Source organism: Charadrius vociferus, unplaced genomic scaffold (genome assembly GCF_000708025.1).
Source record: "Charadrius vociferus isolate BGI_N301 unplaced genomic scaffold, ASM70802v2 scaffold332, whole genome shotgun sequence".
NCBI classification, from domain to species: Eukaryota; Metazoa; Chordata; class Aves; order Charadriiformes; family Charadriidae; genus Charadrius; species Charadrius vociferus.
Window position 1 is genome coordinate 2854211 of NW_009647418.1, and position 19428 is coordinate 2873638.

The 19428-nt window shown below is 45.9% G+C and overlaps 1 protein-coding gene across 1 annotated transcript in view; it reads left to right on the top strand.

The window, feature by feature from the left end:
* Positions 1 to 8: 8 nt before the first annotated feature.
* The window catches only part of SETD1B (SET domain containing 1B), a 51003-nt gene continuing 31583 nt past the window's right edge, over positions 9 to 19428 (top strand). The window contains exons 1-5 of the mRNA XM_009880289.1: positions 9 to 161; positions 591 to 689; positions 1194 to 1464; positions 4618 to 4730; positions 7444 to 8619. Coding sequence (XP_009878591.1) covers positions 21 to 161; positions 591 to 689; positions 1194 to 1464; positions 4618 to 4730; positions 7444 to 8619 — 1800 coding nt within the window. The 5' untranslated portion in view covers positions 9 to 20. The remainder of the gene's footprint in view (positions 162 to 590; positions 690 to 1193; positions 1465 to 4617; positions 4731 to 7443; positions 8620 to 19428) is intronic.

Sequence of the window (19428 nt, forward strand, 5' to 3'; positions counted from 1 at the left end):
GGCCAGGTTGGATCAACGGAATGGAGAACAGCACGCAAGCCAGCACTTCTGTCGAGAAAAGAAATCACCATTGGAGAAGTTACAAGTTGATTATTGACCCGGCTCTGAAAAAAGGACAGCACAAACTCTACCGTTACGATGGGCAACATTTCAGCATGCCGGTGAGTAGGGGGGGGTTGTCGTGGGTTTACCCCCATTGTGTTGTGCCCCCCCCCCCTCCCGCCTCCGTCTTACCGGCGTTTTGGGGGCTGGGGGTCCCCTCCGGGTCGTGGTAATCCCCACCGTAGCGCATATGTGTGGGAGGGGGGTCTTGGGGGGACACACAGCCACCAAAGTTACTGCCACCTGACACTGTGTATTCAACTGTCAGGAGCCCGAGAAGGAGCCCAAACCTGCGGCTTTATTTCTGTGTTTCCAATCTGTGTGCATTTCCCAGCAGTATTGCAATTTGACACGTGTGTGTATGTGTGTGTGTGCACTTCCCTTGAGACAGCCCATGCTTCCTTGGGGTTTATTTTTTTTTTTCATTTGTGTCTTAAATTTCATTGCTGTTTTTGTGCTTTTTCTCCTCCTCCTCCTCCTCCTCCCAGAACTCGGGAATCGCTCCTGTGGATTGTGTCAGGGATCCCAGAATAGGGCGAATATGGACCAAAACTAAGGAGTTGGAGCTGTCTGTCCCCAAATTCAAGGTACCGCCCCCGACTTTTGGGTTTAGCTCTGTGTTCTTGTTTATCCGGGAGTGAAGCTTCAGTTCCAAATAGTTTAATGGACCGTTTAAATGACAGTCATATTCCTATTAACATTATTATTTGGCAAACTGTTTAACAATAATCCTCTTCTATAAAGATAACGAGAAATCAATGCATGTGTCTAATGAGATCACTTGAAGGTTTTGGAGCTGTGTCTTGGGGGCTTCTCGGGTGGGGGGCAGTGGAGGGGGGTCTCTGCTGACAGCACTGCTCAAAATACGTATTTGTAGCCCAGAAAGGAGCCAGTTTCAATGAACGGCCACAGCGGCAGAGGCTCTGCTCAGCTCCGGGCTTCATCCCAGAGCCTTGGAGGCAGTTTTCTTTCCCCAAAGTTTGCAGGATACTTTAACCCTCTCCCTCCCGTGCCATCCTTATGACCTCCCCCACGCTGGGTAACGATGACGATTATTTTTATCGCCACCCTCCCCTTGTGCCCGTTTCCAGATTGATGAATTTTACGTGGGGCCAGTGCCTCCCAAGCAGGTCACCTTTGCCAAGCTGAATGACAACATCCGTGAAAACTTTTTGACCGACATGTGCAAGAAATACGGCGAAGTGGAAGAGGTGGAGATTCTCTACAACCCCAAGAACAAGAAGCACCTGGGCATTGCCAAAGTCATCTTTGCCACTGTCAAGGGTGCCCGGGAGGCCGTCCAGCACCTTCACAACACCTCCGTCATGGGCAACATCATCCACGTGGAGCTGGATACGAAAGGTGAGGCGGCACGGTTCGGCCTCACGCGTCTGTGGTTTGCGGTGCCCCTGCCCGTCCCTCTCCTAAAACGAGAGGCTGTTGCAGACCGCAAAAGGACCCGGCGATTAAAAATATGAAGGGAGTGCTCCTGTCCCCCATGCGAGCGGGTTTGGTTTCTGGGGCCTTTGCAAGTCACGTGGAGCCAAATGTGTTGTCTGTTGCTAGGAGACAGCCCTGTAATTTGCAAAATGCTGCCATCCTGCCCGTCCCCTCCTGTCCCCTGCCCTGTCCCCTGCTCTCTGCCCTCGGAGGCCTCCCGTTCCCCCCATCTCCGTGTCCCAGGCTGGCCCCGCTCTGCCACCCTGGGGCTGCTGGACCCCGTGGCTTTTGAAAACTTGGGCTTTTGGGGCAAACCTACGGCTTCCTGGGACCCAAACCTCCGGGCTGTGGCGGCAGCGGGGCTGGGTGCTGTCCTCTGCGTGCCTGGCATTTCATTGATACTTAGCAGCAAACTCGAGGCTGGCAGCAAAAGAGTGCACACGCAGCACTTATCGGTGTGTGTGCGAGTGTGTAAGTGTGAGACTGTCTCTTAAAGCGACAGCAGCTCCGAGTCCTGGAGGTAACTGACTCTCGGCCCCACAGCCCAGCCCTGGGGAGCCCAATAAAGTTTGTGGCGCTCTGAAAGCTTTGCAGTTCACCGTTTTGTCTTTTCTCTTCCCTCCAAGTGTGTTAGCGAAGGGTTTTGCTAAAATACAGCCAAATTTTAGAAAATGTGTAAAGCTGAGGAGGTGTAGATCGGTTGCCTCTTGTACTTCTTCATTCTAAACATGGCATTTCTAGTTTAAAACTGACTTACTGCACTCTTTCTTGGGAAGAGGACATTGTTAACACCATTTCCTTAAAAATGCTGGTATTTTTGTTCTGTATTAGAAGATTTCAACAATTTAGTGCACAACCTATACAGCAGTTGGTATGCCACATGCGGTAAGAGGGTATAGTAGGATGTTTATTGACATTGCTGGTCACCGTTACAAGAAAAATCACAGTGATAGTATAATATTTTCTATTGTGAGCTGAGCTTGACCTTCCATGTGTATACTTTGAAATTCTAGTATCATTAATTTCTACAGACAAGCTCCTTCCCCTGCTTACTCTGAAGGTAAAAATTTCATTTAAGAACAAATTAACCATTTGTAGATTTAATAATGTAAGCTGAAGCAAGCACATAAGTGGTGGGCATCTTAATAAGAGGCATTTTAAACAAGCCGATTGTACTACGTTCCTCCTTGTTCTCTGTTTATAAACTACTCTACAAGTCTTGAACAGACAGATGTTCAAGAAAGTTAGCTGCACATCAGGGAAATGAGGGGTTTTATGCTTCTGTTTCCTGGGAGAAAACATTGACGTCTTAGTTTCGGATTGAATTTTTGTTTTGTTTGCCAGCTATATGCCTCTAACGTATTTTTTCCACAGTTGCATCTCTTTCATTCTAAAAGAGTAGGACTGTCAGTGTGCTATAGTCTGTCAGAATCAAGTAAAAACGTTATTCCTGAAAAGCATTAGCAGGTTAGGACATTCTTGCAAAATATATGAATAGTTTTCAACATTTCTTTCTAGTATTCAGCTTGATTTTCATAGTCTAGCAAAATAAATATCAGGAGCAAAAAGTGTCATTGTATCTGTCTGGCCAGAGCACAGGCCTGAGAGTCTGGAACTAATAAATCCAGTCTTCTCATCTACGACAGGCTAGTTTAAAACAACTTCTCTGCCTCAGTTTATCCCTCTACAGAATAGCCACAGTTAATAATTATCTGTCTTTAGAGAAATAGATAGGAATCGTTTCATATTCATGAACTTCTTTGAAAATGAAATTGTAGCTTTTATTGCATTGTATTGGAGATCTGGGAAGCATTATGAAACTTTCTAACAATTACTTTGTGTTTATCTAAAAGCAGGTTTTAAAGTGAGCCTAACACTTCCATATCCACAGCAGTGTAGTCTTAGGAGGGAGTCAGTTGTGTTAATATTTCAAGCGTAATTTTTCAGGCATCTCTTCAAGCTCTTGTCTTGAAGAGATCTATTTTGTCGTGACTTTAGTTGAACTAAAACAGTTTACATAGTTGAGGATGTGGCTCAAGACTTTGTGAAATTAGATTTGATACCCAAATAATGTCATCTGCAGCATTCATTCAAGACAAATAAGTCTTTTCCAGCATGCAAATTTGTGCTAAGGGGTGCTTTGCTTTCAAATTGCGTGGAGTGATTCACAGGGATTTGGGGGATTGATCCTGCAGGACTTCCTCACAAAAGCGGTCCTGTTTCAGGGGACATCTTGCCTGAATTCATTTTCTGGGTTCAGGTGCTGTGTCTGTCCGTTTTTCTGTGTATTCTTTATCTTTCAGAGCAAAATTCAGGCAGTTTGGGGGTCTGATTCTGTTGCCTTTGAAGCTGATGACAGATTTCTTATAGACTGCAAAATAAATAGGATTGTTTTTTTGTAGTAATGAAAAATCCAATATTAAGAAACTGGTTCTTTGTAGACTTTAAGAATGATAAAGCTAAGGCTCAGTAACAATACATGGGACAGTTTGCTTCTCTGGTTTTTATTCTTTGAATGATGCCACTAAGCACACCTTAAACTAGGGGGGGGAGGGGGAAGGATTTGTCGGTGTCTTTTTGGAAAAGCAGTGTTAATGGTATTTTCCTCTACATTCCCATGCATCATGTTTGCATTAATAACAGCCAGTTTCTACTAGCAAGGTGTGTTGGGAGAGCTTTCTGAAGTAGCTCTGGGTGTTGGCAGAGGCTTGTCCCTTGGGTGAGAGTTTCACTTCTCAAATCTGCAAGCTATTTGCTTGGCACTTTGGAGAGGAGGGAAACTGCTGCTCTCCAGAAAGCATAGTAAAGAGCAGAGCTGCCAAGCAGGCTGAGAAAAGGAAAAAGGATTTAGGAAACCTCCTTGTCTTGGCTGGAGAAGGGACTGTCTGACTTCACTTGCCCGGCAGATTATTTAGAAATGATCCCTGCGAGTCTCAGAGGTAATATGTGCTCCTCCATCGCGCAGATGCAGTGGGCTGGGAGTGGTAGCAGGGTCGTGAGGGTGTCAAGAATATGTATTTTTACATAGGCTGTGTTACTTCTGTTTTATTAACTCTTCCATTGTGGTCTGTGCAGGTGAAACCCGCATGCGATTCTATGAACTGCTCGTTAATGGTCTTTACACTCCTCAGACCCTTCCCGTAGGCACCGAACAGGATGTATCGCCAACTGCGAATGAAACTCTCCAGGTATGTTTGGCTTTTTTTTTTTTTTTTTAAAGAATAACTTTTTAGAAAATACCAAACAAATGTGTCATTAACATTAGCATTTTAACACTTTCAATTTAGTTTCTTTTTTTGGTCTTGCCATAGTTTCAGTGGATGTTACTAATTCATATTAAAATGTAACTTTGCTCATAATTGCCATAGCAAATGTAACTCTCTGCAAATGCAGTGCATGTGGCTAATCTGTATGCTGGTGTCTGCATAGTGTGGTAAGTGCTTTTTGTCTTTTGGAATGAAAAATACCTGCAGAACCGACAGTATGTGCCCTATTAACATTAGAAATTCCTGCAGTTAAGAGGACTGGATCAGATCTGTCCCTGAGATGAGATTATTCCCTTGAAGTCAGGGGGAATGATTTACAATGGTACATTTGGCCTAGCATCTGCAGTATGTAATCCTTAGCGCGTACGTTCTTCAGACTTGCTTAAAGGCTAAAAGGGGGAAGGCGTCAAATCTTGAATAGTGGCATCAATTTTCCAGAATCTTAATTAGTCACCGGAATCAGTTGTTAATAAAGCAGTGGACGGAATTCCTTAGGCTTACAGGTGTCCCATATTTAGGGTTTGACTCTCTAAATGGCTTTGTACAGTCACCTACTCCCCTGCAAACCCCACTGGGAGGAGAAGGAAGTGAAGCCTGTTTGTGTGAACTCGTCAGCCCCCTTGGCTTGTCTATATGTACTTTGGCTCCTGATTGTGGCTTAGGAACCCAGTTCAGGGCATCAAATTTGAAAGTGATTTGGCTGAGGTTTTGTTTTTTTTTTTTCTTCTCTCTACTTCTCTGCACTCTTACGACTTCTTAAAATGCCATAATTTCATTAATGCTGTGATCAGATGTTTTCAGGACAGGTAAGAGCTGTACATGGAATGTGAAAATCCCATTGATGTGAAAAAATACAATGCTCCTCCCACCAACCACCCCAACAGCAACAAGGCGAAACCCCAGTATCCTCCTAACAAAGTCATAAAGAGGCTGATTCTTCCTCGCCTCTCAGCAAGGTGTTTGTAAAGGCTGGAGGGAGGCAAGTAATGATTTTGCTGGGAATCTGCTATGAGCAGAGCCTGGCTTTTCATTTCTGCTGGTTACAGCACATCTCAAATAAAAATGGTCAGATGTGCTCTTACTCCTTTTTCAGGGTTAACAGCAAAACACTCAATTGATGGTAACCCCCAAAGTAGTCCCTCCCGTAATTATCTTCAAGATTGTTTCTCTAGATTCTGTGTTCATGTATTATATTATTATCATGAATTGATTTTTTTCCCAATTACCACTAAAATTGTTGCTTTGTGGGTAACTTCAACTGTTTGGATCCTGTTCTTGTCACTAGAATCTGCCAACAAGCTTGTTTGCTGTGGTACTTTAGTAAAATGCTCTTGACGTTTGCTTTCCCCCTCATGCAGAACAGCGAAGACCTGACAGTTCTGCGAGCCACAATCCCTTCCTTCAGGCCGTATCTAACCCCCACTGAAAACCAATCCGCATCATATCGACTCCAAAGGTGTAGAGATGTGGATTTTAGCAGGAAGCACATGGCTGGCTCCTGACCCCTTCTGTGGGTTTTAGAACAGTTGAGGAAGAAACTTTCCTGATGTCATGGTCATGGTCTCTAGGGGTCACACCGAGAGCAAGTCCATACCATTGAGTGGGTGAGATGTGTGTGAGTGTAGCGGGCAGGTGAGAGCTCAGCTAGAGTTTGATGGTGCTGGCATGTTACAAGCAGGTTGTTTTAAGGGTCCCTCTACCTACCTGTGCTTGGCAGAGGAGCAACCAGCCTGTAGTCTCACCACTTTGCTATCCTGGTGTGCTTTTGGGGAGTTCGAGCTCAATCCTGCCTCTTGTGCTACCAGGAAGATTCCCACTGAGTTCTTGTTTTGCATTATGGAAAATTGATTCTGGCGCTGACAATTAGTGTGGCACTGTTATGACTCAGCAGAGTCTGAGTTGGAGCAGGGCTGCTCCTAGAAACCCCCTGAATGTGCCTGTGAAGTGAGTTGCAGAGCAATTACTTGGCTGCTCTGTAGGCTTGTAGGGTTTCAGTTGCAAATGCCGTAATCAGTAGTGCTGAGCATTTGTCTTTGGGAAGGGGTTTAAAATGTTTTTAGCAGTTGAGAACTTTTTGTGCCTTTTATACCTGTAGCCTTGTCCCTTGTTGTTACAGGTGAGTGGGTGGTGGGTCAGCTCCCTCAGTTGGACCAACACAAAGCATACGTTTGGTTGCAGGCTGGCAGTTTGCTGATTTGCATGTTTTGATTTGTTCACAACAAAAAGATAAATTGATAATTTGATTTCTCAGAATTTTCTTAATTATCTTTCCTGTTACCAATTTAGACAAGCCTTACATAGTTGACAGAAATTGAAACACTTTTAGCTAAAAGTATTGTGCAAGTTTGTTGTTCACCTGATGCTCTTGGGTGTAGTTTATAAGTACTGTTGTATCTGCTTTCTTCTTCCTCCTCTTACAGAGAAGTTCCTCTTTGCTTGCCCTTTTCTTTTAAATCAAAGGGAACTGTTAATAATGGGTAATGGTTTGTGTTTTCAGGGATGCTGTAACCTTATTTTTTTTGCCATGGAAATCAGTGCAAACTCCTGGGTACTCAACTTTGAAAACCAAACAGATTAGACAAATATCTTTTTAAAAGTGTGTGTTTAGGTGCTTTTCTCTCTTCTGTTTTTATAGTTGACGGATTCCCTGAAGCGCCTGAAAGACAGTAACCTTTCTTCTGCGGGATCATCTGTTACCCCAAACAGTAGCACACCATTTTCCCATGACACAGCCTATTCCAGCTGTCGGCAAGACACCCCAAACTCCTACAGCCAATTTACCCCACAGTCCCAAGGAACACCTCACACCCCACGGTTAGGGACGCCGTTTTCCCAGGATTCCACCTATTCTAGTCGTCAGACAACGCCTGTGTACCATTTTGGGCAGGACAGTGGGTACAAACCCAGGAGACACGAAACAAAATTTACAGATGCCTACAACCGTCGACCGGGACATCACTATGTTCATAACTCGGCAGGTGTTTACCGAGGGACGGAGCATCAGTTTAGTACGTTCAAATCCCATCAGCAGGATCCAGTTCAGTTCTCTCACACTCCTCCCCTGAGCCACTCTAGTTCTTCGAGCTACAAATCTGCCTTCTCTCCCTACCAAGCACCAGCTGTATTTCCCCAATCTGATGAGCAGCAGTTTCCCCAAACTTCCAGGGAAACAGAGTACCGAAGACCTGCGCCACCTCCTGCTGAGATGGTTGTGGAAAGCAGCGCTGCCACTAACATCGATTTTGTCCCGGTGAAGGAGAAACAGGAGGAGCCTCCGCCCTTGCCGGATTCGAACTCTGTTCCCGAACCGAGCACAGCATCCTTCTCTCAGACTCCAGAGAGAAGCGAGACCCCTGGCACCCCCACCATGGAGTCAGAAATGCAGCATAACAGTTTAGACTCAAGGATTGAGATGCTCTTAAAAGAGCAGAGAACAAAGTTACCCTTTCTTAATGAGCATGACTCAGATAACGAGATCCGAATGGAAGGTAGCCCCATTTCCTCCTCTTCTTCCCAGCTCTCTCCCATCCCAATGTACGGTTCGAACTCTCAGCCCGGTTACAGAGGTCAGACCCCTTCTTCGCGCCCTTCCAGCACAGGCTTGGAGGACATTAGCCCAACGCCGTTACCTGACTCTGACGATGACGAGCCCATCCCTGGGACGGCTGCTCTGAGTCAGAATTCCCGGGGGGCGTCGGAGGCCAGCATGACTCCCATTGATCAGCTGAGCAGGACCTCCAAAATTGAGACCTCGGAGGCTAAAGAAATGGTGCCTGGTGACCAGACTCCAACGTCAGAAAAAATGGATGAGGTAAGTGAGCTGGAACTGAGTTATGGAAGGTCCATGCACATCCCCAGAGCTGGACAGGGCAGGCAGTCGCTCTTTTCTTTTAGAGTTGTTAGAGCATAGGGTTTCTGGTGGCTTTTTCTTTTACTCAAGGGACCTGGAAATGAGCTAGATGTGACACAAAGCAATGGTCTTAATCAACTTGCCAGTCTCCAGCTTTCCTTGTTTATAATAGCAGCCTGCTGCAATTTATAGCTTCAGGAGAGCTCAAGGACTGCACAAGCCACGGAAGTTTGGCCAGTGCTCATGCTGTGTGAATGTCCTGAGTGTCGACAGACACTTAAGCCACTAGAAGAGTTAATCGAGCACTTTCTGCCATTGCTTTGGTCCCTGAGCGTGGGTGTGTATGTATGCACACACTTGCTTAACGGGGCTTTCATGTTACGCCGAAGTATTGAATGTATACTTTGTTTGATAGCTCTCCAGCTATTTATGCCATCTGGTTTGAACGGGAGACAGTTGCTGGGTTTTAATACTTGCTTTGCTCAGTTGAAAGGGGGAGGTAGTTGGCTTGAGGGGGATGTGCTCCACTGAGTCTTCCAATAATAGAGCGGAGCTCGCTGCCTCTGCTGGGGCATTTGTGGCTGAAGGGACAGTGAGAGCTTAACGGTGTGGAATGGTGCCAGCAGACAGAGAAATTACGTTGCATGGCATGTCTGTTTGGGAGGTCTGTTGCAACAAATGTGAGTATCGCTGCAGTGGACGTGTCAGTCCTATTCTGCTGTGTCAAGGAATGGTCAAAATACAGATCTTGGCAAATGCTGGACCCTTTCTCCTCAGCGTTTATAATAGTCATGCAAGCAAATGAAACTGCTGTCCCCGGTGTGCAAGAGCTCTGCAGTAAGGGGACCTCAACCATCCAAGAGGGCTGGTCTTGTGTAAATGTTCTGAGTGTGGTAGATCAATTTAATTTACTCTTGAAAGTTTGCAGGGGTTAAGCTGGCAGAATGAATTTCCCTCCAGTGGTCTGCAGTTGTGAGGTTTTCACCTGAGAAGTGGCTGCATTTCAGGAGAGGGGGAGCTGCTCCTGTAGGTATAGGTTTTGCGGAGTGCTTAACTGGAGGAAAAGCGCTGCAGCAGTAACATAGTGCAGGTCTCAGTGCTGAATAGAAAAAAAAATTGTAACTGTACTGGATATTTTGTTTTTTCTGCATGCCTTTCCAAACCTGCGTGTCCTTGCAGTTGCCAGTTTAGCCTTTGAAACAATTCAGCTGCTTGAGGTCTCATTCATCATCTAGGCTGGCCCAGGCTCCCCTCTTGGGAGGCAAGTCCCTGGCCGGTGGGACCTGATGATGTATTAATTAGGAATGGAGTTTTGATTCCTTGAGCTCAGTCTGGCAGGCTTAAGAGGGGGATACTCTTAGTTTGTCTGAAAAAATGAGGAAGGCATCCCTCATCTCCTTGCCATTCTGGGCTTGTATCTGCTGTCCTGACTCTTGTGCAAGTGAGTTGCAGCCAATTCTGAGCATGTTTAGAAAGATGGATGAATGCCAGCATGGTATGTGGGGTCAGGCACTTTCTGTAGCCAAGATCAGCGTTGGGGGACTAGCTGGGATGTTATATTTGTAGGTTGTGATATGGGGCAGTGGCGTGCTGACGTTGAAGCCCATGTTAAGTCTTTGTCTCCCCTTAATGAGATGCTGGTGTCAGAAGTTCACGTCAATGGTTCTGTGATACAAAATGATACAAATGCCTCCGTCCTCTGCAGAAGTCAGAAAGGTGGTAGCAGGGTCTCCATGGATGTGGTTGCTGCCTTAGTTGTCTCTCCCCCCTCCAAAACAAAGTTTGATATTTGTTGTTGGAGCTGTTTATTCGACCCTGCTCTTGGTTACAAATCACACTAAGCTATTCTGGCATGTTTGAAAAGTTGCCTATGCCTTTCCTTGCTCCTTCTGATGCACAAAAAACCATCTCCATGTGTTTTTGCTTCCTTCCCCCGCCCTTCTCCCCCCCCAAGTTTTTTGCTTTAGAAAAAGGCTCTCCTGGCTTCCCTCTCTTTTGCTGAAGGAGCGGAGCTGAACAGTGACTTAACATAGGCTGAAATTTGAGCTGCAGCTTTCCAACTGAGTTAGAGAGGGGCATTGAGTCTGTCTGAGGGCTGGAAAGCTGAACCTCCGGCTTCGGCCTATTGTGATACCACTATTCAACTTTCAGTCCTTCAGAGAATCCTCCAGCAAAACAGAGGGAAGGCAGACCCGAAAATTTTAGTGACTGTGTGGCATGGGGAGCAGAGCAAAAATGATATATTAGTGTAGGGAGGGCTCATTGAGTATCATAAGGAAGCAATAAAGGGCAGAGAGTTTGAACTTGTTGTTTTCTTCATATTTGGCTCTTCAAGGGTCGGAGCAGCCCCAGGCCCGCTCTCTTTGGGCGGGTGCTGTAGCTGGGAACCCCTCAGGATTCATAAGGGTGCCAGTCAAGTTGCAGGGAATTTTTTCCTGAGACGATAGGTGCTTTTCAAGGACCTACTCCTGTTTCCCATCAAAACAAGCACATTTTTTTTCAACGATTGCTAATACGGTAACATTTGTTCTATAGGTGAAGCGCTGTCAAATCGTCAGGCAAGTTAACCACCTCAGACTTGCCCTAAGTAAAGGAGGTACAGCCAAGCCCCAGCAATTGCTCTGATTTATCATGCAAGACCCCGGAGTTTGATTTCAAGATCCGGTATGATACTCCTAAGCCAGAGCTTGGCAGGGAGTTTGGGTGTGGGAGAGGAAGGGCTGTGCATCTGTCTGCAACACCTAACTCCAGCTAATCTCAGAGCAGTGATTATGGTCTACTGCAGAGAAAGTCCTGCTAAGCTTAGCCGAGGGACGAGCGCGGAAAGGTGGAACAGAGCGGGATGTGGGCAGTACGAGGTAAGAGGAAAAACAGCACAACCTGCCAGCCAGGAAGACAAGGCAGGGAGGGCTTTTTCAAGAAACTATAAGATGGCGAGGAAAGAAACCAGCTGAGCTGCATTGGTATTTTAGGAAAATTTTTGAGGGTAGCAATGTGCTACCTTTCCTTCCAATGTTCCTGAGAGATAACAAGGAAAGAATTGTAATAATTTCTTTTTCACAGGATCTTTGCTGTTTCAGAAGTGCAAAGGTTAAGTAAGTGCAGTTTGATGTTTTGAGATCCCATTTGAGCCAGGTCTTGTTTTTGCTTGGCTTGTTACAGGAAGAGGCCCTGCCTGTGTGTGCTGGGGAGGGTGACAGGGTTATAACAAGTCACTTTGTTATATATTGATGATGCCTTCCTTGTTTCAGTTTATGAACGTTATTAGTGTGTAATAGGAAGACCATGTGATCAACAATGGTGTTTTTCCACATTTGTAAGAACAAAAGTACTTTTTAGTTGAGGGAGCAACATACTCCTGTCTTCTGGTAGTTTGGCTAAGCAGCTATTTACTGCGGTGGGAGGGGTGCCTTAAAATGCCAAAGATAATCATAAAAATAAAGATCCTGAAACATGAATTAGGCGAGAGCAGTTCTCCTGCCGCTTGCTGTGAATTTTAGCAAATGGTTTGGGGAGCAAATTGGAAGTCGCACAGTGCGTAGCAGCCCTAGAGACCCCGAAAGCCACTGCTTTGCCATCACCCCTCAGCCACCATCTCACTCGGCTGGTCTGAATGTTTTTAAGGCCGTGCTGGATGCTGAGGTGCCTCTTACAGGACAGCATCGACATCCCTGTGACAAGCTGTGCATATGCAGCGGATCCTCTTGCAGTTACCCGGGGAGAGTTTCTGAGCTGCGCTTAGGCGTAGATGAGGTGGGTCAGGCTCAGCCCTACAGCGAGCTCTGCTGAAGTCCCTGAGGTTACATCTGGGCTGAATTTGCACTTCACATTGAAGTATATTCGGGTTCTTGTGTGGTCGCAGCCAGAACTGGAAGAATTTATGTTGAAGTGTCACATTGTCCCTCTGGAGCCTTAGCAGGATGTGATGACATCCTCCTCGAGACACTGCATCGTGTCTTGTGCCGCTCCACGCTGCTGCATCCCCATCCAGACCAGGCTGTGTTTCAGTAGCTGGTGAATGAATCTCCTTTCCTACAGAACCAAGTTCAACCTTCAGTTGTCACCAGCGCCTGTGAGAGAAAGCAGTGCCGAAATGCTGTCCAGGCAGCAAGAAGGAGCTGCAGGGGGTTTCTCTGCCAGCAGTACCTGAAGCAGTTGCTCCAGGAGCGGTCGATGTCCCTTGGAGCTGTGCTGTGCCGGAGTGAGTCGGTCTCTCCCTGCAGAAGGATGCTTTCTCTTCCTGCACCCTGCTCCCATCCATGGGTTGTGTGGGGTCAGAGCAGCTCTGTGTTCCTGGGACATTGACAGTGGGTGAGGTGGAGCCTCCTAAAGATGAACCCGAACGCACTCTACTAAAGGGTGTTTCTGGGCTGGAGAGTGCAGAAGTGATTTATTCAAGGTAAATGCACATTAAGGTTGAGAAGGTAGAGTCTTAAGAGCCAGGAAATTTGATACCTTGGTTTCCACAGTAACTGTGCAAGAGCCCTTATGCCCATAAGTAGCTGTTATGTATGTATAATATATATGGGTACACCTGGGATCCAATTTACAGCTAGAGTGGGATTCATCATTTCTGGAGGGAGATGGGGGAGTAGATGTGTGGAATGGTTGCTCTGAATGTATTTTTTTAATTGAAGAAGGGAGAAAAAACTGAGAGCTGTGATTTATGCCCAGTCTCATAAACACTTTTTCAAATTTTCCTGCCTCCTGAGCTCTTGCGAATGCGATCATGCCTGACAGAACCGGTTCCTAATGGAAACTCAAAAAATAGGTATATGTTATGACCATGAATTTCCAGAAATGCAGCCAGCCAATGCCCAGGCAGCAAAGATTTGGATGACTGCTGTGGTTTTACATGTGAATTACGCCAGCCGTGCTAAACCTGTGAAATTAAAATGAGCGCAAGCTGCTTAAACTGTGGGTTCAGTTCTGCCCTTCCTGACCCAGGCACAGCGGCAGCGAGAAGCCACAGGGACTTCAGGGGATCTTGTGGAGTTTAAGCTTGTTCAGAAAAGAAAGGCAGCACACAAATCCCTCAAAAGGTGATTTAAATATGACACTACACTGCACCCTTTTGAGAGCTGAGATCTGCTCAGCCTCTGTGTCCAGAGGAGGGCAGGTGCTAGGGCAGGACTGCAGCCCTGCATCCTCCTGGGGATGCTCGGGGCTAAAGGTCAGTTCCCATATAACCTGGCCAAGGTAAGGATGTCCTGGCTCCTGAAGCAGTGGAAATGCAGGTTATTGTTATCTTACCTTTTTTTTTTTTTTTTTCAGAGCTGGTACTGGAAGACCACAGGCAAGGACTGCTTCCTTGTACCTCTCATTCATTTACCGCATGACAACCTGCTGCTCCTACAAAAATTTATACAAAGTAGAGAAGTGTGTTCGTGTTTGCTAAGTTGTATTTTACTTTTGACTTTTTGTATTTGGCTCCTGTTTGATTCTTGGAGTGCTCACAAGGCTGGTGGTTAGCAGAGTAGAGGGCTTGACCAGCTAAATGTTTGATATAAGAGGTGGTCAGAGGTAACAAGCCTAGTGTCAGTTTTTACAGTCACTTTTTCAGAGCAGAATTGCATAGAATTCACCTGGTGTTCCTGGTGATGCACCCCCTCATACGTGTATGCTCATGGCGGGAAAAAGAGCTAAATGGAGAACTATTTGACTGTTTGTGGTTTGGGTTTTTTGGATACCTAACAACTTCAGTAGAATGAGAGAACATGCCTCTTGTTGATAACAGAGCTAGAAACGGTGAAATGCTCTGGAGTGTAACTGAAAAATAGAAAGCAGGCTGTGGTTGGGAGGCTGAGTGGTTCTTTCACTCTCTCATACTAGGTCAAGATTTTGAGGCTTTTGCATTTTGCATACCTAATAGAAATGACATTACCATCCCTTTTTATAAATCACTGTTGCTGATTATACTCTTGCCACTAGCTCAGTTTGTTCTCTGTTTTGCCACCAGTGACTTTCTGTAAATTTTCAGTTCCTGGTGGACTGGGTATGTATAGCTGAGTTGCTTGTTAATAGGTAGAGCGCTGTTTATTTTGTGTTTATGTAATCTATAGATGCTCTGCTGCGCTGGAAACTTAGATCCAAATTAGAATGTTTAAGTGTAGCATATAGCTTATGGCAGAATAATATTTGCAAGTCTGAGCTCTGCAGACCATTTGCAGTTGGAAAGCCCTCGGCATCTTCCTTTTGCTGCTTACAGAGTTCTTCCTATTCTTTTCAGCACTCAGGTTTTAGCAGTGACGATGTTGAATGTTCAGATGTCATAAATACAGCTGTGAAGCCTCGCATTGAAGTGACACGTTTTCCTCGCAGTTTCTCCAACCCATTATCATTCTGGTTGCGTTTCGCATCTGATGGTTGTGAAAAGTGACCAAGGGAATGCAGACAAGTTAGTGGATGGCCGTGTGTGTTGCAACATGTAGTGACACTGAGAAAATGTGCTAGTGTGTTAAGTAATCAGTAGAAATATTGAGAAAATAATTGCTGTTAACATATTGTGCTGGCAGCCACCAGAACAGCACTAATTTCTGGGTCTGATTTTGAAGAAGACGGAGCAGCCGCTGTGTTCTATATGTGTCTGTGTCTGACACAGAGCACTTAACAGACGAGCGCTTATTCAAATTTCTGCTGGCTGTTGCCTTTCCTGGAGTCCTCTAAATAGATACAGTTCACCAGTAGAACGTTTTTTCCGTATGCATCAATTTTGAGTCCCATAACTTTGCCACCCCCATTCTATTAATTTTAATTTTCAGTTTGGGGTACTTGTTTGTACCTAGTGAAGATGGGACAAAACTCAAAACGAAACCCATGAGTTCGTTAGCTCTGCACGTCACGTACCTGCCCATGAGGGCTCCTTTGACCCAGACACGTTACTGCTGTCTCAGGCTTTATTATGAAAGTGCAGTGCTTGCTTTTGGAAATGCCCATTCATCACGAGAAAAAGGTTGCTCAAATTTTTCAGCTCCTAAAACCAAAGTATTTAAAAAAAAAAAAAAAGTTTTAAAAAAAGTCTTTTAAAACGTTTTTTATTTGCTTAGTGCTAAAATAAAGCTGCTTTCACAAGGTTCCAGTGGTGCAGACAGGCCCGATGATGTCAAGATGCATATAAAATAGCAAGACGGCAAGTTGGGGTTTCTCATTTCTCCCCAGGTTGGAATAAGTTCACTCCTCCGGGCGTTGCAAGAGTGTTGCTTCAGGAGCAGTTTGAGTAAAGGAAGTTGTTCGTGGCTTGGGCTTCGGCAATCGCTCTTTGCATAGAGGGCAGTGTGAGTGCTACACAGGCACGGCGCGGGGAGGAAACGAAACTGCTGCTTGAACTCGAAGCTGGCAGCAGTTCTTATGGTTTGGAGGTTTGGTTGCAAAAGCGTCAGACAGCTGTAGCAGAACTTCCAATATTCGCTCGTTGGGACTTGGGTGTTTCGACTTGGGTGCTTTTTAGTGGCATTTGGATTTGCTGGCTGCTCTGAACGTGTGTGTTTTGTGGAGTTGATAACTGTGTACTAAGTGCAATTTATCGCACACCTTTGACCAGCTAACCTGCATTTGGCCCAATATCTCTCTCTCCATAAGTCAGGGAGTCACATGACCCTCTCCAGTGAGTCAGGGAGATTGTTAGGAAGAAGGCTCTGAGAATGGTGAGGAGCGGAGGAAGAGGAGAAGCAGAGGTGGTCTCACCAGGGTCCAGTCCTTCCCCTTTCCTTTTCCCCTGTCCTTTCTTCCTTGCCTGCACCTTCAAGCATTTAAGGTGGGATGTGCTTAGGCTCGCTGCTGCCCAAATTCCCTGTATCAATAAGTGCAATGGTGTGGAGCCTTAGGAAGAAGAGGGGTGAGGATGGTGCAGGTTGGGTGACATGAAGGAAGGACTTGGTTTTGTTTTTCGTGGGGTTAAAACAGCCCTTTGCTGGCCTGGTCAAAGAATCAGATGTCTGCTGCTTTTGTGGATGGTGTGGAGCGACAGTCACTTTCTTATATCCTCTTTTTTTTTTTTTTTTTTTTTTTTGCAAAAAGAGCTGTGTTTCACAGTGAGCACTGTAGTTTTGTGCTGATGTCCAAGTGGTGTGTCCTCCTCTTGCTCCGCAGGATTAACATGCGTTGCACACACTGGGGAGACGTTCCTTCTGGAGCCTGGGGAGGGATTGCTGAAGAAGGCAACTTCTTTCTAGGTTTCCCTTCTCCCAAAGGAGCTTGTTATTTCTGGTGCCTTGTGTGTCCCAGGCAAAACAAAATATATATGTATTCGGTGATAGCAATGCAGCAATGTTATTTGGTGGAAGCAGGAGCTGGTTTAATGTTGGCGCATAGCTCTGGGGACAGTTTCCCATTCCAGTCCTTGTTGCTAAGTGGTTGCCAAAGGTGGCATTTTGGTCAGCAGATGTGGCTGAGAGTTTCCAGTGCAGATAATTGAAATATTGTCTTTGAAGGATGCAGATAAACGTGAGCAACTGTTATCGTGGTGCTACAAGCATTTTGCTATTGTCCAGGAAAAAAAAAAACTTGAAAAATATGAAAATCCTTAGTACTGCATAAAATTATTCAAATTACAGTAAAACATTAAAGGGCAATCTACTGGTTGAATATATACCATGGAGATGTGTGCAAAAGGATGCACTTTGACAAGGGAATCTCAATGAATTTATTTTCTTGTTAATACAATGTCAGGTGGGATGTATCTCCCAAATTACACCAGAAGAGTGGTAACAGCAGATGGTTTTGCAAACCTGAGACGTATTCCAGGTTGGTGAGAAGCGGGCAGGAAGGCGGTGTTGGGTTTGGTGGCGAAGGGCAGCCTGACCCAGCAGAGCCCTGATGGAGGATGGAGACCTGATGCTGGGGCTGCTTTTAAATTTCCCAGGAGCTGGTGTCATGCAGGGAGCCCCCAGCCTGGCTGCAAGACACCAGAAGTAAGCTGTGATCCCTGCTGGGTTGGATGCTCAGACTTCAGCTTGAGGAAATCTTGTTGTATGATTTGTCTTGCCTGGTTGCTGGGATGCACGTGCTACAAAAGCGCTGTGGCACAAGGCTGCAGTTGGGGAAGTGCCTTTTGCCATGGCTGCTGTGGGTGCAGGGTGCTTTGGGGCGAACCTTGGGTGGCTTTTGCACCTCAGCTGGCTGTGTATCAGGGTAGGATCATGGAGAGGGGGGAAGCAGATGAGGAAGACGCCAGGAACTGTGCGGGTGGGTTTGCACTGGGTTTTGGGGGGTGCAGCTTCCACATGGCCTCTGTCTTTGCTCTGAAGGGGTTTATGTGGCTCTGCTTTCAATGTCAAAGCTGAAGAAAACCTAAGCTTTAGATAGTACCGTGCCTTTAAAAAAACCCAACCAAAATCAGAAGGGGAGCTCATAGTAGTCTCTAGACTTCTGAATTGGCATGGAGATTGTGTTAGGACTAGATTTTAGTGATTTGGGAGCTAGATTAAGAGATTGCCCAGAGAAGTGGAAGCTCCATCCCTGAAGGTGTTCAAGGCCAGCTTGGACAGGGCTTGGAGCAGCCTGGGCTGGTGGAAGGTGTCCCTGCCCAGGGCAGGGGGCTGGGGCTGGATGATCTTCAAGGTCCCTTCCAAGCCAAACCATTCTATGATTCTGTCATTCTATGATTAAGTGACTTTGGGGCAAAATGTACAAACTGAGTTGTAAGAAGGATGAATGTTGGACCCTTGTTGTGACCCATTTTTTACTGTCTTTTTACTATTTTGACTGAGCTCTGGCATCAAGAGTATTGCGCAGTGTGATTCTCTTCTAGTGAGGCACAGCCTTAGTATCACATCCAGTAAGTGAGATGTATTGATTATGGCATGTGGTACAAGTAGTACTGTGGGGCTCTGGTGCTTCAAAAGGTGTTGAGGCTAAAGGAAAAAAAAACATGGCCATGCCTTCCAGCTGGTCACCTGAGTCAGTGAGCAATGCGTGGAGTGCAGGAGCACAGAGCCACCTTCGGCTGGTTTTGTGCCTTTCTCACAACTGTTTCACATAGCTCTTTACATGAGTAACCTGCCTTTTCGAGAGCTCGTATGTAACTTCAAACTAATGAAGGAATCTAATGGAAAAGCTGCTTTAAAAAATAAAAATAGGAGCTGTGTGATCGAGAGTGGTTTAGGTACGTCTGCTCAATTACGGGCTGTAGCGATGCTGTACTGCCATGTGCTTTTGCGGGACTTTGCACTCATCTTCATCATTTTAGCAAAGCTCTTTAGAGCAAATATTGAGGAACTTAGTAAAATCAGTGTCACCAACATGGGGAGGCCTGAAAGAGCCTGAGGGGTGGCGTGGCCAGTCTGAGGAGCAGAGCACGGGTCGCCTGGCACTGGCTACTGCCTGTGTGTGCGCAGCCCTTCCTCTTGAGCGGTCATCTGTGGTAGAGCTTGATTATGGCTTTGCTGCAAGAGAGAACAGAAGGAGCCTTTGGACTAACTCATGAGTAAACAACGAAAAGACACATCTTTACCTTTCCTTCGTTATCTGCGTTGTTGGGGGTTATTTCCTTTAGGTTCCTGAAAGACCTTCAGTGGGAGGTCAAAGCAGTTCCTGCCATGCAAAAACCCCATCAGCAGCAGGGCTGTATGTGGTGGTGCCCCCCTGGGGTCCCTCTGCTACCCATGAGCAGCAGATTAGGACGTCATCTTGTTCAGTAGTTGCTGGTGGACCTGTCTTCTGCAAACATCTCATCCATTTTTAAACCCATCTGCACTTCTGAGTCTTGGCAGTATCTTGTGGCAATGAGGTGCACAGCTGAATTTTGCTCTAGGTGAAAAGTGTTTCCATGTG